Source organism: Amaranthus tricolor, chromosome 8, assembly GCF_026212465.1.
Source record: "Amaranthus tricolor cultivar Red isolate AtriRed21 chromosome 8, ASM2621246v1, whole genome shotgun sequence".
NCBI classification, from domain to species: domain Eukaryota; kingdom Viridiplantae; phylum Streptophyta; class Magnoliopsida; order Caryophyllales; family Amaranthaceae; genus Amaranthus; species Amaranthus tricolor.
The window spans coordinates 8,469,570-8,485,291 of record NC_080054.1 but is presented as its reverse complement, the minus strand read 5'-3'; the positions used below and the strand labels follow the sequence as shown (position 1 = coordinate 8,485,291).

General features: G+C 36.0%; 3 protein-coding genes across 3 annotated transcripts; 1 reads left to right on the top strand and 2 right to left on the bottom strand.

Moving 5' to 3' along the window:
* Positions 1-281: 281 nt before the first annotated feature.
* On the bottom strand, positions 282-7,468 carry LOC130821483 (serine/threonine-protein phosphatase 7 long form homolog). The gene is made up of 4 exons (XM_057687271.1): positions 6,984-7,468; positions 6,809-6,896; positions 6,218-6,235; positions 282-422 (listed from the first exon to the last, which is right to left on the bottom strand). Exons 1-4 carry the CDS (start codon positions 7,157-7,159, stop codon positions 282-284), a joined length of 423 nt encoding a protein of 140 aa, XP_057543254.1. The 5' UTR covers positions 7,160-7,468.
* A 39-nt stretch (positions 7,469-7,507) lies between these two features.
* On the bottom strand, positions 7,508-8,602 carry LOC130821482 (protein MAIN-LIKE 1-like). Its single transcript, XM_057687269.1, has 2 exons — positions 8,427-8,602; positions 7,508-8,076 (listed from the first exon to the last, which is right to left on the bottom strand). The coding sequence occupies exon 2, from the start codon at positions 7,883-7,885 to the stop codon at positions 7,508-7,510; it is 378 nt and encodes a 125-aa protein (XP_057543252.1). The 5' UTR covers positions 7,886-8,076; positions 8,427-8,602.
* Positions 8,603-8,946: 344 nt separating this feature from the next.
* Positions 8,947-14,468, top strand: LOC130820539 (plastoglobule-localized metallopeptidase 48, chloroplastic). The gene is made up of 9 exons (XM_057685953.1): positions 8,947-9,310; positions 9,410-9,467; positions 10,767-10,834; positions 11,855-12,034; positions 12,175-12,271; positions 12,794-12,903; positions 13,042-13,175; positions 13,276-13,450; positions 13,732-14,468. The coding sequence occupies exons 1-8, from the start codon at positions 9,089-9,091 to the stop codon at positions 13,406-13,408; spliced, it is 1,002 nt and encodes a 333-aa protein (XP_057541936.1). The 5' UTR covers positions 8,947-9,088; the 3' UTR covers positions 13,409-13,450; positions 13,732-14,468.
* The last annotated feature ends 1,254 nt before the right edge of the window (positions 14,469-15,722 follow it).

Sequence of the window (15,722 nt, the reverse complement as noted above, 5' to 3'; positions counted from 1 at the left end):
TGTATTTGGATTATGAGTAGAAAGAAACTCCGAACTTTTGTAACATGAGATAATGTAGTTTTCTTTTCGCTTCCGCTTATTTCAATTAGTTTGTCTAGAGGCCTTTAGGCTCTCGAGTTGTACGTAAGAGATTCCGCTGACTTATTTTTCTTTCACGCTGGTACTGTTTTCCATTTTAGTTATATTTCTTTATCGAAGGAACGTTGACGATCCTATAGGAGATCTTTTCTCTGGAGCCCAAGGAGTGGACCAGAATTTGTATTTTCATATGAATTTTCGAGTCACTTAAATCGGGCCGTTACAGTAATGAAATCACCAGGACGATCATGAGGACCAAGATAATAAGGGGATGTAATATCAATACAAATTGGTGGTGGTGGTGGTGATGGTGATGGTGGAGAAGACAAGTTAGAATCTCCATACTTATACCAACATATTAACGGGTAAAACGAGGTGCAAATAATTCATAAGCCAATGAGATATATACCATCCCAAAACCATACGACAAGAGGAAGAAAGGATCCAATAACTTATAAAATATGCACACCATCTTTAGTTTGTCGATGTGGGATAAACCATCCCAATATCCCCCCCCCCCCCCACATGCGATGTAACAACCCGAGATTTTCTGACGTTATTAATTAATATTTTTAATAACTTTTGGAGATTTCATAATTATGTTAAATTAATTTAGAAGTAGTTTTAATGAACTCCTTTCATATACGAATTTAAATATTAACCTATATTTATATTAAAAATACAATTACGATTTCTAAATAAAGAAGTTCGAATCAAAATAATTATTTTATTGAAATGTGTGAGCATACGGAGGTGAGTTCTTTAATTGGGCCTCGCAAGAAGATGAATCTAGATAAATAAATAAATAAATAGATAAATAATATAAAAGGATGTGTTAGGGTTGTGAGTACTCCTTCCCTCACTCCCAAGAATCACGCCGCCATCCCTCCTCCTCTTTCCCTCTCTAAACTTCCTCTCCCTCACGGCCCAACAAAGAAAACAGCAGCTGCCGGCACACCACACCACCGGCAGGCCACCTGCTTTCCTTCTCCTTCATCGTGAGCAGCCACCAAGCAAGGCAGGCCCTCTTCTTCCCTAGGAACAATCGCGAGCAGCAGTGGACTGTGTCGCCTATTCCCGCGTGTTGCTCTCACAGCAGCCGGCGGCCCCTAGTGCCACCAACTCCCCACCTTGGTCCTCCACCACCACAACAACCACCTACAATCTTACCCTTTTCTAGTTCCTCCATTGTAAGCCATATCTCTTTTATTCTCTAATTAATTTTCTAGTTTTGATTCGAGTTTTATTAAGTGTATTGAGTTTGATGTTCGTTTTGTGTTAATTTCATTGAATCTTTTTGGTGGGTAAGAATTTGATTGATGAATTAAACATATTTATGACTTAGGGTTTGAAGTGTGATTTTAATATTATGGGTTGTGTGTCGATTTTGTATTAGTTTCTTCGAATCTTAGTATGGGTAGTAATTAAATATGTTAGCTTTGAACGATTAGGGCTTGGATTTAGAGATGAAATTACTAATAATGTGTGTTTGATACTATATTTTAGTGATGATTGATTAAATAACTTTAAAAGTTGTTTTAAGATTTGGTCGATTTGTTATTATTGTGAATATATTAGTAATGGTGATGATGTTAGTTGACTATGAAAGTGATTTTGATTAAATTGAGAATAACAGCTACCAATTGTTGTGGTTTGATTGTTGTGAATTACAAATACCCTTATTAGGTTGTTATTGAAGTTATAGATACATGATATTAGTAAGCCAAGAGCATAATGTCAACTTATCGTCGATGGTTGCTAAAGTTAATTGTCGTGTTGTTTTGACTATAGTTCTTAATAGCTTTGGAGAATGTAACAAATGATATCTCGATACGATAACTCTAAGATTTACCTTATCATTATATTAATGTTATATTAAAATTGTAAGATTTAGTTGTGATTAGTTATTCTTGGGTAACGCGAGTCGATATGCTCAAAATTAGTTAATGTAAAGAAACGATTCACACATACTTCTACTTTAAATTGATGGAAAGACTTATGTTGCGTTGAGTTGATGATTTTGACTTGTATTGAATGAGTTGTGTGCGTGCTAGAGTGATCGAAAACTCATGTTGAATGGGTGATGGCGGTTACTTGGATATTTAGTTTGGTATGTCAAGTAGTTAAGGGAACTTATTAGTTCTACTCGTAACTTATATAGGTACCCATTTCGTAAGAGGAAAGTAGAGCCTTAGTTGGGGTGATTTTGTGACTTTGGATCGTGCAGTGACGCTTACAGGTACGTACACGCAGTAATAACCCTTATATGCAATTTACTTTAAGACATTATTGTTTATTGTGATAATATACATTGCATCGAAAATATGAGATACTAGTGAGTACACTTTACATGATGAGCTATCGACTATGAAATCCTTGCGTTTAGAATAGTTTAGAGAATGAGAGTGTTAATAGAAGGCGAGAACTACCCCTTATCTATTTAAGAATTGGATTATGCCTTACTTGGAGTTAGAATGACTCCTTTAGAGGTGAATTTCATATTTTAATGAGTGGCTCAGTGGGTTTTGGCGTGCTGCTATCCCAGGGCGCTCATTATTAGTCGAAAGTGGAAGTTATTCCCATCTTTATAAAGTATTAGATTATGATTAGCTGGCGTGACTCAACTGGATTATGTCCGATTGATTTATTAGTCCCCTAGGTGAGGTTCGACGGGACCACCGTAAGGGGGGTATGAGCATGCTTGGGTCACTGGGCGCCGGATGGCCGATACCGCCCCTTGACCGAGGTGTTACCATGCGGGCCTTGCAAACCCCAATATGGTGGCCTTTTCACTGGTTTAAAACCCAGTGTGTTAGTTTTTCCCGAAGGTAGGACCCGAGAGGGTTAGCTGGAGGGGGCATGAGCTCGTACTTTGCCATGGGCGTCGGATGGCCGATAACGCCCTTGGCCGTGTCACTATGCCAGGAAGTAGAGAAAGATCCACTGATAGAAAGTTATTCAGTGATAGAAAATTTATTCATTGATCGAAAGTTATTTAATGATAGAAGGTTCATTCTTTGATAGAAAGCTTACACATTAATAGAAAGTTTACTTTGATAGAATATTTACTCATTGATAGAACATCTACTTACTGATAGAATAGTTTATACTAGTGAGAAGAGTGCCTAAGTTAAGTTATCTCAAGGGTATTACAGACTATGATAACACTTACCTTAAGATAAACAAACTCTATAAGGTCATGTGTTAGGTATTCTGTTAATGCTTTTGTCGAGTTGAACTATACGTGGTTTACAAGAGTTTATGTTTGAAAAGAGGAGCGTGAAGACCTGCATTCTACCCAAGAACACATGGTTCGGGTTGGAAAGCACGTAATGAAATTAAGAAGTATAAGTGACCGATAAACGATTACTATCTGTGCTTGCGTCTTATGAACTCATCTTATGTTGTTTTATAATATAATGTTATCTAGTAGTTGGCCTTGTTATATTTGATGCTAGTTACTGATGTGTACGTGTTTGTGTTTATGTTTGATTATTGATGACTTTCTATGATTGTCCTGCTATGACACATTTGCCTTTGGTCTAATGTCGAGCAGTAGGAGGATCAAAGATAGGCATAGCAGGTACTGGAGCTTCTTTTGCATTGCATTGCATGGGGAGAGTGATGAGGGCGAAGCATAACCTGTGTCATACCGCTATCTTTCGATTTTGTAGCTTATAACCTGTGTCATACCGCTATCTTTCGATCATAGACAGGCCTGGTTTGGTTGTATATGTTTTGTTATGAGGCCTTGTGTCCTCCCTCGTATATTTGTATTTCCGCTGCGTAGTTTATAACTTTGTATGGTTTTAAGGAGTTAAGTCTTTTTAAAACGCAAACGTCGACACTAGAACCACGATCCATGCTTGGCATGTTGATTTGAGAAGCCAGCGACGAATCTTTCCGCCGTGACATAGTGTTGATAGGCCGTTGGTGCCGTTACTTTATTAGATTCTAAATACTTTTTTTTTCTACAAAGGCGCAAAGTTTTAAGGCAGATGCTGCCGGAATTTCTACTCACCTTTTTAAAGTTAATATTTAACGTTTATTTAAATTCTCTTCCTTTTTCTTTTATGTAACACCCGAATTTCCTCCCTTCCTTTACAGTTGTGGTTTCGTTAAGGGGTCGGAAATTCTGGGGTGTTACATGCGAACCCTCGTCAAGTTCGCATGTGGGAGTAATCAATTAGGTAGGAACGTCATTCTTTTCGAACCTACCATTTTTAATTTTTTGATCGAACCATCGGCTCGGATACTATGTAGAAATACAAGACAAAAATATGGGTTTTGAGTTTCCAGTGCCGTGTCTATATTTCATTCAACTGCAATATATATGAGTACAAACTAGAAGAAGCTATGGAATGAAGTATTACAAAGCATCCCTTGGAATATTTGATTAGCCTAAAATATGGAAACTAACCAAAATATAGCTATAAACCAAGAAACTAAATATCATTAAAGAATAAAATGATATTATTTCTAACATGGTGTAATGAAGGATAAGAGCATAGATTTGTACAAAGGTCAGACTAAATGTCAGTTTTGCATGCTCTTGTATAGTTATATACATCTTGGATAGCTGAGATCTTAAAGCATGTCTCTCTGATTTTGGAGCTTATATCTCGAAAGAGAAATCTCAACCTATTTTGAACTTTCATTATTATCTTTTTACCCTTTAGTACCACGTTATTTTTCTCGTCTTTTACTTGTGTTTTAAGTTTTTTAACGAAACAACTAGTATTCGTAGACTATTGATTATCTGTTAGGTCTTTTTTTAAATAGAGATTATCAATCAAGTTCATATTTAGATTGTTGTATGATTAGACAACTTTTTTGTATTTTCATCTATTAAAAATGCTTAAATACTACTTCTATCTTTTTTGAAATATAATTTAAATGTTTTTTTAAAAAACAAATTCAGCGTTTTATAAATGAGCTTTAACTTAGATGAAATTAAAAAAAAAATTATAGTTAGTGAACTAGATAAGTACCTAGATAATTACAATGATAAATGTTACTTTATTTCAAACAAGATATCTAAATTATTAAAAGTGCAAGAATAATATAAAATTTTAAATATAATGTTTTATATTTGTATTAATTAATTAATTAATAATAATGAACTATTATAGAACTATAGATTTTTGAGTAGTAGATTACTTGTGAGCTAATTCCCAGAATATTGCGTAAAAAAAAAATTCCCACTTTACATAATTTGGGAAAGTATTTCCCACAATACCGTCCACGTGGAAAAGTGTTTTTTTTTTTTTTTATTTTTTCAGACAAAACCGCCACTTGAGATGGCGGTTTGCCTTAAGCAGAAAAACGCCACATGAAGTGGCGGTTTGGTCAAGGCAAACCGCCATCTCATGTGGCGGTTTGGTCCCTGGTAAACCGCCACTTCATGTGGCGGTTTGCTTATGGCATTTTATTTTTTTGTTTTTTTTTCTTTCATTTTAAAATAGTGAACGCAACATGCATTAAAGTAGTTCAATAACATCTATTCCATAATAATCAATTACGAACCAGCTTGTTTTGGAAAAAATAATTATGAAAATAATACAAAGATATATTACAATTATGGAAACTCATACAAGAAGTTCAAGTCATATAAGAATATACAAAGTTTGTTAAACTACAACCCCCGGCCCCTTTTGTTTTGCGCACCGGTGGATGATGATGGTGTGAACTCGTCAACCTCCGCAATGACATTAAGAGCAGGAGCTCGTCGTTGACTAGCACACTGATATGTGATAATCCTTTGCGGAGGCGATGGATGTGGCGGAGGAGTGTTGATGGAAGACGGGGGAACGAACGGCGACATAGTAGCGGATGTCGATGGCGATCTGGAAGACCGACCTCGAGTAGATGAACGCTGGCGGCCTCTTGTGGACCGAGAACTGGATCCTCCGGAAGAGCTACCTCTATGGGCTGAACTCCTTGGAGAAGGAGTGTGGAATGTGTCATCTACCTCGCCAATGACGGGTGGAGTCGGTATGAGGTACTCATAACCCGCCTGACTCAATGCATCGGTCAACGACGCGTTAATGGAGCCTAAGGTCTGAGAACATAGCCGATACCCCACGTCAACTGGCGATGTAGCGGCCCCTTGAATCGTGTCATTACATTGTATGAGTACCGATCGGATGTGCTCAACCTGTTTGTTATCATTATATTGTTAAAAGAGTTACTTAAAACTATTACTATTTGTTATGAGTGTTGAAAGAAAACGTACCAGTAACGTAGATGTCGGATGGTAATGTGATCCTGGCTGCGCAAATGCGGTGTTCGTTAGGCGTAATATAGAGATGCGCCTGTATCAACTCATGTACATAGCAGAGCTATGACCTGTGAAGTTATCTCCTCCAACCAATGTAGATGCTCGGTCGTTCCACGCATCTACATGCGATCTATGTCGTACGAGGTAGTTCTTGTCCCCAGTCCTCCGATCGATCGCATGTAGTTGAGGTTGGGTGTCACAGGCTTACGGAATTACCTGCTCCAAACCAAATTGACGCATGACACGATCCGGGAGATGCAGCTCGACGATGTCAAAGCAAATAAAAGGACAACGCGATCTCCAAATCTCGTGGCCCGATGTACATATGTGCGGTAGAGCTTCCATCTTAGCCGCTGTGTAAGGCTGCCATGTCATCTGTAATAGAAATCAATATGCTTAGTAATGTATACAATTTATTCATAACTAATACAAATAGTAAATGTTACTAACCTGCTCATCCCGTTGTCGATCTAGTGCGTCCCTGTAGTAGACGAGAGTATGTGGGGAGTGGGATCTCGAAAGATATACGCGAAGCCAGCTGCAAACAAATAAACATTGATTAACATTTTCATCTATCATAAAATAGTGAAATTATGAATTTGAATAGTGAATTGAGTGTTGCTACCTTACTGCCAAAGGATCCATCCCGCGCCGATGCTGTGACCCTAATATCGGTTCAAAATCATCCGCGTCATCTTCCTGATCATGTTGCCCATCCGGTCGAACCGTCCGAATAATGGGCCTCCCTATATGAATGTGCTCCCATGACCATATCTGTAACAACATCAAGCATCCACCCATGTCCTTGGCACCCTTACGAGATGCTCGACATAAGTTACGATACAGATACGCTAGGGTAGTACTTCCCCAACTGTACTCATCTACGCGCTCCAAGTCTCCTAGTAGAGGGAGATAGATCAACTATACCGAGTCGCCGCTCTTGTCCGGAAACAAGATGCATCCAAACAGGTACAAGATGTAAGCTCGGGCATGTCTGTCAACCGTCACATCATCTGCATCATCCTCAAGCGCGCTAAAATGCTGTCGAAGCCAAGTCAGCTTCAATGACGATCCAACGATGATCTTCGGCTGTGAGGGGTCTTGAGGGTTTTCCGGCCAAACCCCTAGCAGCTCATGTACTAATGCTGGTCAATTTCCCTCCCCATGACCAATGACTGCTTGTCCTTCAACCGGTAGTCCCATGATAACTGCCACATCTTGCAACGTGATCGTTGCCTCGCCAACTGTGAGGTGGAAGGTATGTGTCTCCGGCCTCCACCTCTCCACCAATGCAGTGATAAGAGCTCGATCGAGCTCTAAGCCCCCGCCCAACAACCGGTGAATGTATCTGAAACCAGCTAGCTCGACTACGTCTAATACCCTGTCATCCACCTCCCACCGTAACGTACTCGCCTGGTAGTGCTGACGAGTAACCAATTGGGCAGTGGAGCCCTCCCACGCAGCTACGCTCCTGTGTGTCGCCTGAAGCGTAAGCACTGATGGATCAACTGGGCCCGGCATCGCCATGATCGCTGTTACGTGTTTTTCATCGCCATAAGTGTTATAAAAATCATAAAAATATCATGACTTCCCTCGCATTATCCAAATTTGCAACCAATTCAACATGTTTTTCAATGGGATAATGATCTTTCATGTGATATCTCCACCAATTTGCTACCAATTTGCAACCAATATCATGACTTCCTCACCCCAATACACTATAACGGGAAGTGTAAATTTGAATACAAGAATTTGTGATATTAAGGTATTAGAATACTTATTAGAAAGTTCATTACAAATATAAAAGCTAAAAATACCATGAATATATACTAAAACCATTAAACTAACCCTACAAAGTAATAAACTTTCATTGAAGCATTTCATCAAACACTTTATATGCATACAAACCAAATTCTAAAATTCAACTATAAATGTGTAAAATGTAAGCTTAAATCATGAAAACAAGAGAATGTAATAAACAATCAATGTATTTATAACTTCAATTGAAAACAATAATGAACAAAATATTCAATTTGCAAATTGAAATAAATTAGGGTTATGTTATTACCTTAAATGATGATGAATATGAACAAGTAAAGAAGGAGAAGATGAGAATGTAGTTGATTAATTTAGTTAAATGAGAGGAATTGTGAATATGAAGTAAATGAGAATTGAAGAATTTTTTTTTTTTAGATAACCGGCAGCAGCGAAGGGAAGGAAGCAAATGAAATGAGTGAAGAAAAAGAACAGATACTGCCGTTTTGTACACGTATAAAACCGCCACTTCAAGTGGCGGTTTACCCAAAAAAATTTTTAAAAAAAAAAAAAAAAATTACCAAACCGCCATTTCATCTGGCGATTTTCTTCAATTCCCTAAACAAAACCGCTACCTCAAGTAGCGGTTATATTAAAAAAAAAAAAAAAATTTTCAAAATAATCCTACGTGGACGGTAAAGTGGGAATTACTTTCCCATTTTAAGGAAAGTGGGAATTATTTTTTTATTTTGCAATATTGTGGGAATAGATCCATTACTTGTAGATTCAATTCTTAAAAAATATAGAAATTAGTAAAACATTTTAAGTCTAACAGAAAACGAAATCGCGGCAAATCATAACCATAAACAAACACAAAAACAAATGGAGTAACAACCTCCTACGCTTCTCTTTCGCACTCCCTCTTTATCCCTCTTAGCAATTTCAATTTTTCTTCTACGAAAACCCCAATCGTTAATGGCGGCTTCTCTCTCTCTATCCTCAATTTCGATTTCTTCTCATCCTGGTATCCACTCTTTCGTCCTAAATTCAAACCCTAATTTCGTTAATTTCAGATTTCCGTCAGCTATTCGGAACTGCAAACTTCATGTTTCAGTTTGCAGAGCATCAGCAGCTTCATCGACTGTTGTTTTCCGTAATCTCGATGCCGATGATTTCAGACATCCTCTTGATCGTCAAGTATTCTTGCTCTACTATTTTTCATCCTTAACCTTATTTTAAGAAACTTTATTTTTGAGGTTTTTTTTTCGTTGATTGATTATGGTATTCAAATTTTAGAATACGCTGATTTTGAGAGCAATTCCTGGATTAGATGAAATCGGCAAGATTATATTAGGTACTTTTCTTTTTTTTTTCTTGGCTGATTTAGAGTTATATGATTATTTTGTAACGGAAAATTTAAAGTTGATACAGATTTTTGTTTGCAAATTAACAAGAAGAGATATGAATCGTAAATAGTGAATAAGAGATGTGAAGATGATATAGTACAAAATGAGGGTATTGGAAAGATTTTTGAGGTTCGGGCGATTGCTGGATGATTGTCATAACAATCCTTGTTCATTAAGAATGTAGTTTGGTTACTATTACCATAACCATGACCATACACGAGATTTTTTACACCATGGTTGATATAATTAGTATTTGCATTAATATAGAGGTCTTCGTGGAAACATTATAGCTGATGGTAAGGCACACTCGCATACATTAAGCTTGGATGAGAGGTAGCTCGTTCCAGCCATGAATCACTCATCCGAGCACTCCTGCTCATCCAAGCAGTTTTTCTGAGCATTCATTTGAGCACTCCTCTAATTCCTTTATTTTTGGCGTACTAATTTGTTACTTCTAGTATTGACGTGGTAAGTCATTATGTTGAGGGATTACAGATACAACTCTACTAAAGCATGTATTGTTCATTTGGTTGGCTCATACTTGAAAAATTAGTGTCATTATATCTACTTATGCATGGACATTGGCTATTAATTTGCGACACACTTACACAAAAACTGATTTTTTGGGATGCAAAACACAAAACAGCAGTAAAAAAACTTGCAATATTTTACATTTGGTGGGGGAAATATCGTGTTAGGACAAGTTCCAAAGAACAACTTTAAATAATATTTAGAATTTTTATCGAATGTTTTCTTTACATTCAAGTTCGTTTTTGCTTTACACAGTTTTATAACATTTCTGTATTCATTTGTATAAAACACATAACAAATAGTAATCTCTAAAGTAAATTGTTAAAGTTGTTAGTATTTCGAGCTTATTAGTATACTGTTCATAGTCAATGTTTGATATCAACATAGAGGTCCTCTTGGAAAAGGTATAGTTGATGATAAGACACACCACTTGAGGCCCTTCCCAAAATATTTAAGTGATGATCCAAAAGTAGATCTCTTAAGCTTTAGTTGTTCTTTTATCAATGTATTGTTCATGTGTCTTGTTATCACTGTACAACTCTATCTATTGACTTAGAGACTTCTTTGTTTATCACAAGTCTTTTGCAAGTATGATTAATGAAGTAAATTGATTTGACTAATATGCTTTTTTATTGTGAGAAATCATTATAGTATTATTTAGTAATTCCTTCTATTTTCTAAATGTAATTTTATGGAATTTACCTTGATTTTGTAAGGATCCATGACGGAGCAGGTCATGTTTCTTGAGAACATAGGCACTTCATTGCTTGTTTCCAATAATCAGGTAAATTTTGGGTAATTTTAAAACGGTTAAGAAAATTTGAAGTCTAGAAACTCAAATAATAAATATTATTGAAAATTAAGATGAAGTGTATCTGTGTATTGTTCTGACGCTTTAATTTAGGAGCAAATTGAAAAATCTAGCACCAAAGTATATCAAATCTTCTCATTTCTTAATTATTGGTTAGTGATTGAGGCATTTGGAGCAATGCATATTGATTTTTTTCTGGTAGCTAACTTTAAATCATATGGATTATACTTGGCTGTAAGTATGCTATATGTCAGTAAAAAGTTACTTGTCTGGCAAAAAAAAATGTTTATATTCACGTTGGATTAATAAAGAGAGTAATAGACATAGTCACTTGAGGACGAAGTGAATGGGCCTGTTTGGGATCACTGCAATTTTTCAGTTTTAAGATTTTTGAAGCCATGTGATTTAGGTTGTACAAATGAAGTTCTATTATTTTTAATGAGGCACATCATACAGGTTGTATAAACTAAATTAAATTTATTATACATATCATTTATTTCAAAGCTGTTTTATTTTCTGGTTTTCTTATTCTTGTTTAAAAATACAATGAAAACTGAAAAATGACAGAAGAAATACAGCCAACTGACTCTAGGCTTTCAGATTTCTCTGATGAAATTTCAAAGTGAGCTACTGGTTGTGTACTGCCAGACTGGTATTAATTCTGTTTTTTGGGTCAAGTAGGATGCATTTGTACTAGCAGCTCACATATTTTAAAAAGTTTTTTCCATTATTATCTCTATATTGGTCTTGCTGTTCTTGTATAAAATAATTTTGTGAAGAACATTGTTTTGTGGAGTTTGAATGTCGAAGGAATGAGTTATTTTAACTTCTCATGCCATCATGGTCTGAATTCTGAAAGCTATTGTCTCTCTAAAGTTAGTTAACAGTTTATTTGTAAATGTAACAGATGCTCTGCTGAAGAATTTTTAGACTAAAAGATTGTTTTCTTAGCTCATTTTTAACTCAAATGACATTTTTTGCTTGCGTAATCAGCTGCCTGAACTGCACCAGTTGATCATTGATGCTGCTGCAATATTGAATCTTGAGCCTCCTGATTTGTATGTTCGTCAGAGCCCTGTACCAAATGCATATACTCTGGCCATCAGCGGCAAAAGGCCGTTTGTAGTCGTCCACACAAGTCTTATTGAGCTTTTGTCTCGTAAAGAGTTGCAGGTATTGGCTCCATATTCTTTTTCTTACTTTCTCCTCTATCTCCCTTGCCTGGTTCATCTTTGGTATGTGAGTAATAAGTCATCTTCATAAGCTTACTGTTAATAGTTCCTGATATCTGCCTTTTCTGAAACTGTCAACAGGCTGTCATAGCCCACGAGTTGGGTCATTTGAAATGTGACCATGGCGTATGGCTGACATATGCAAATATTCTCGCTCTTGGGGCATACACCATACCTGGTAAATTTGCAGTTGCTCTAGGGACATATAAAAATATCTGACATTACATTTGAATGCCTTATCTATTACATGTAGGGTTTCCAATTCCCTTTTTTGTATTATAATTGAAATAATAAACTTTTTCAGAGCAGTAGGATGGTTAACTATGGATTTTAAAGAATGCTTGACCATGTTTTTGTCTTCTTGTTCGAATCTTCGAGATAAGGTTCAATATCTTAAATTTTCTGCTCAACTGTGTACATTTATTATACTGCTTGATATAGGGCTTTGGTTCATACATGGCACAAGTATTATCTAATCATTATTATCTTTTCATAGGCATTATTTTTTGCTTCTAGGATGAAATGAATTTATACTGTTGCAAATTACATGGGTTAAATCCGTAAATGAACAGAGTATAATCGAGGGAAAATATACATGGCAGATAATTAATTCTCTAAATGTCATTATCTGGAAGGTGGTTATGCTTTAGTTTGGAAACTGTTGTGGAATCCAAGATTTAAATTCTTGTATCATTTACAGGAATTGGTGGACTCATTGCTAGTAGCATAGAAGAGCAGTTATTACGTTGGCTCCGAGCAGCAGAGCTGACTTGTGATCGTGCAGCCCTTCTTGTTGCTCAGGATCCCAAGGTATGTAATGTAACCTTCTCATATCCTTTTCTTGTTTTGCTTTCATTTACCCCCATTTTAAAATATTATCAACTAATCTGTATTATTTTTTGCCCTTTTTGTTTGCCCTCTTTCATTTCCCTGCTGGAATTACAAGAGGTTGTCATATCGGTCCTGATGAAATTATCTGGGGGCTGCCCTTCCTTGGCGGACCAACTAAATGTAGATGCATTTTTGGAGCAAGCACGTTCTTATGATAAAGCTTCTTCAAACCCAATGGGATGGTATATAAGGTAAAAAACTCAGTACTAACAAAAGAAGCATTACCTTTTTTTTGTTATTTGTTGAAATTGGAATACCATTCAGCAATCAATGACTTGTAAAACTTTACAGGAATGCTCAAACAAGGCAATTGTCTCACCCTCTTCCAGTGCTACGTGCTCGTGAGATTGATGAGTGGTCAAGAAGTCGAGAATATAATTTTCTTTTGCAGCGTGGGATGCCGATGAACACCCTGTCTGCTTAAGGTTTACGCTCCGGTGCAGATCAAATATTTGAATATTATGTGGTTAGTATTTGCTAAATTTGTTTCTATACACTGGACTATCTATGTCATTTACAAAAATCTCAATAGAATCAAAAAAAAATCTAATATCTAGAATCGTTTGTATAATGAATCATTTCATTGACATCCTCTGTCTATAATTGCTCGTTGAAGTTGATATGGGAGGTTTTGCCGCTAACATCATATTTACCTTAGTACGTATGTTGAAGCATCACCTGCTGGAAGATCTATTAAGGAGCATGACCATTGTTGGATTGACTGGTTCAATCTGTTATACTTCTCAGGTATTGCGGATGCACAAGCTATTGTTGTCGGCTGTCAGTCAAAGGTAAGTCATCTCTCGGGAAATATAGGAGAACACATGGGTGTGATGGAGAACCTTCATTTGATAAGTCTTTCTTTTGCACCTTTTTACTGTATAATCACACAAAGTCGTGTACGTTTTGGTTATTTTATACAACTGTAGAAGGCTTGTTCATGTAAATATCTAAGACAACTGATACAATGAAGCAGCAAATGTATTTTTCTAACCGTAAATCTGGGATTACCGATTGAAGGTCTGAAAACATGTTTCTCAATCTGTCGGGTTCATGATGCTTACTGGTTATGGTTCTCATTATGACTTGTGCTTTTGAGTTTCTCTTATCTGCGTTTCAGAAAATGAATTCAATGTTACATTATCTTCTAGAACATGAGGATTAAAGTAGTTATTAAGAAACGATTATCTGCATATGAAAAACTGGAATGTACTGCATATTTTCAATAACTTTAATCCATTAACAATTAAAAAAGACGCCTAGGGCAATGGTCCGAGAGATTTGTTAAAAAAATCCTGTTATAGTCAAGTCGTTATAACACAACAGTCGAGATAATTTATCATACAGTGTTCAATGTAAATGTATTGATGAGTTATAACACAAGATTTTGTTGGTCTTACTATCAAAAATTAATAATCAAGCAAAGGGAACAACAAACTATTATTGCGTTGTTTATATTTTGAAAAGAAAGTTATTCGTTTATAACTTAAAAAGGGATAAATAATAGAAACTCTTCTTGTTTAAGAGTTTTTGAACAGTCACAAATGACATTTTTTGTATGGGGAGTATTCAAAACGTCATATTCAGAGCATATCACTATTGGTCTAAAATTAAGAAATCAGACAAAAACAAGAATGTCAAAATCTTATCCAAAATAGTAGGGATGACAATGGGTTGGACTCGGCTCGGATTATACATACTCTTACTTTGCACCGGATAATAGTTGGACTTTTTTTTTTAAGTCCACCTCCACTTGGAATCGTATTATGTATAATCCAAGTTTGCCCCGACTCAGATTCTCGAACCTCCAACAGAGTCGGATGCGGAGTCAGATTATTATCAAACAGTATCGTTGTGATATTGTACTAATGATTTTAAAGCATACAAAATTAACAAAATATATTTTTCAAATACAATTTAACAAAATAATATGTAATTTGAACTCAAGTTTAACAAGAGAAGTAGTCCTACTACTACAATTTAACAAAATTTCCTCGCATTTTGATTTGGCGTATTTTATTTCTCTTGATCTGATTTGTCGTATTCTGATTAATTAATCTAAATAAAAATACCAAGTAGTTTTTCAAAATCGAAAATTACAATTAGTATGAGAGAGGGATTGAATTAGTCACGTCAAGAGTTTTAAAGGAAACAAAATATTGGTGTACAAGTCAAATTCAAAGTCGGATTTCCTTCAGGGTCGGAGTCGCGTCGGAGTGTCAGATTTTTACTAAGGTCCAACTCGGACCCGTCTTTAGCTCGGACTCGGATAGTAAAGTCGCAGTCGGCGTTGGAATACTATTTCCTTGGACTCGAATCGGATTATTTTCCTCGGATCGAGTTAAACTAGGGTCGGATTCGGACTGAATTGACATCCCTACAATATAGTGTTTAGTGTTAGCTTTGTGAACCAAATTAAGTCTATGTAGAAAATCGTTGATAAAATTATTCATTTTTATCCAATACTAACAATAATACTATAGCAAAATTAGTCGTGAAAGGAGAGGTGTATACCTCAATTAAGGATCAAAAGTATGAAGTCAAGTTGATGTTTATGTTGTGTCAAAGTGTAAGAATTAAATATACAAGTTAGTGTAATGAATGACAATAATAAAGAAATAATCAAGATAAAGATTTAAGGCAATTCACCAACCAATGGGCTACATCCACCATCTAGCCTAGTATTAATATTAATGTCTTAAAAGGAGAAATACAAAACTTGAGAGGATTTACAATGG

What these genes read in the sequence shown, in the direction of transcription:
- LOC130821483 (XM_057687271.1), bottom strand. Translation starts at nt 7,159, where the DNA reads ATGGGTGGATGCTTGATGTTGTTACAGATATGGTCATGGGAGCACATT. An exon ending in ATGGATCCTTTGGCAGTAAG is followed by an intron (nt 6,897 to 6,983) that starts GTAGCAACACTC and finishes ATTTGTTTGCAG; the next exon opens with CTGGCTTCGCGTATATCTTT.
- LOC130821482 (XM_057687269.1), bottom strand. Translation starts at nt 7,885, where the DNA reads ATGGCGATGCCGGGCCCAGTTGATCCATCAGTGCTTACGCTTCAGGCG.
- LOC130820539 (XM_057685953.1), top strand. Translation starts at nt 9,089, where the DNA reads ATGGCGGCTTCTCTCTCTCTATCCTCAATTTCGATTTCTTCTCATCCT. An exon ending in TGTCTCGTAAAGAGTTGCAG is followed by an intron (nt 12,035 to 12,174) that starts GTATTGGCTCCA and finishes AACTGTCAACAG; the next exon opens with GCTGTCATAGCCCACGAGTT. An exon ending in TTGTTGCTCAGGATCCCAAG is followed by an intron (nt 12,904 to 13,041) that starts GTATGTAATGTA and finishes GAATTACAAGAG; the next exon opens with GTTGTCATATCGGTCCTGAT.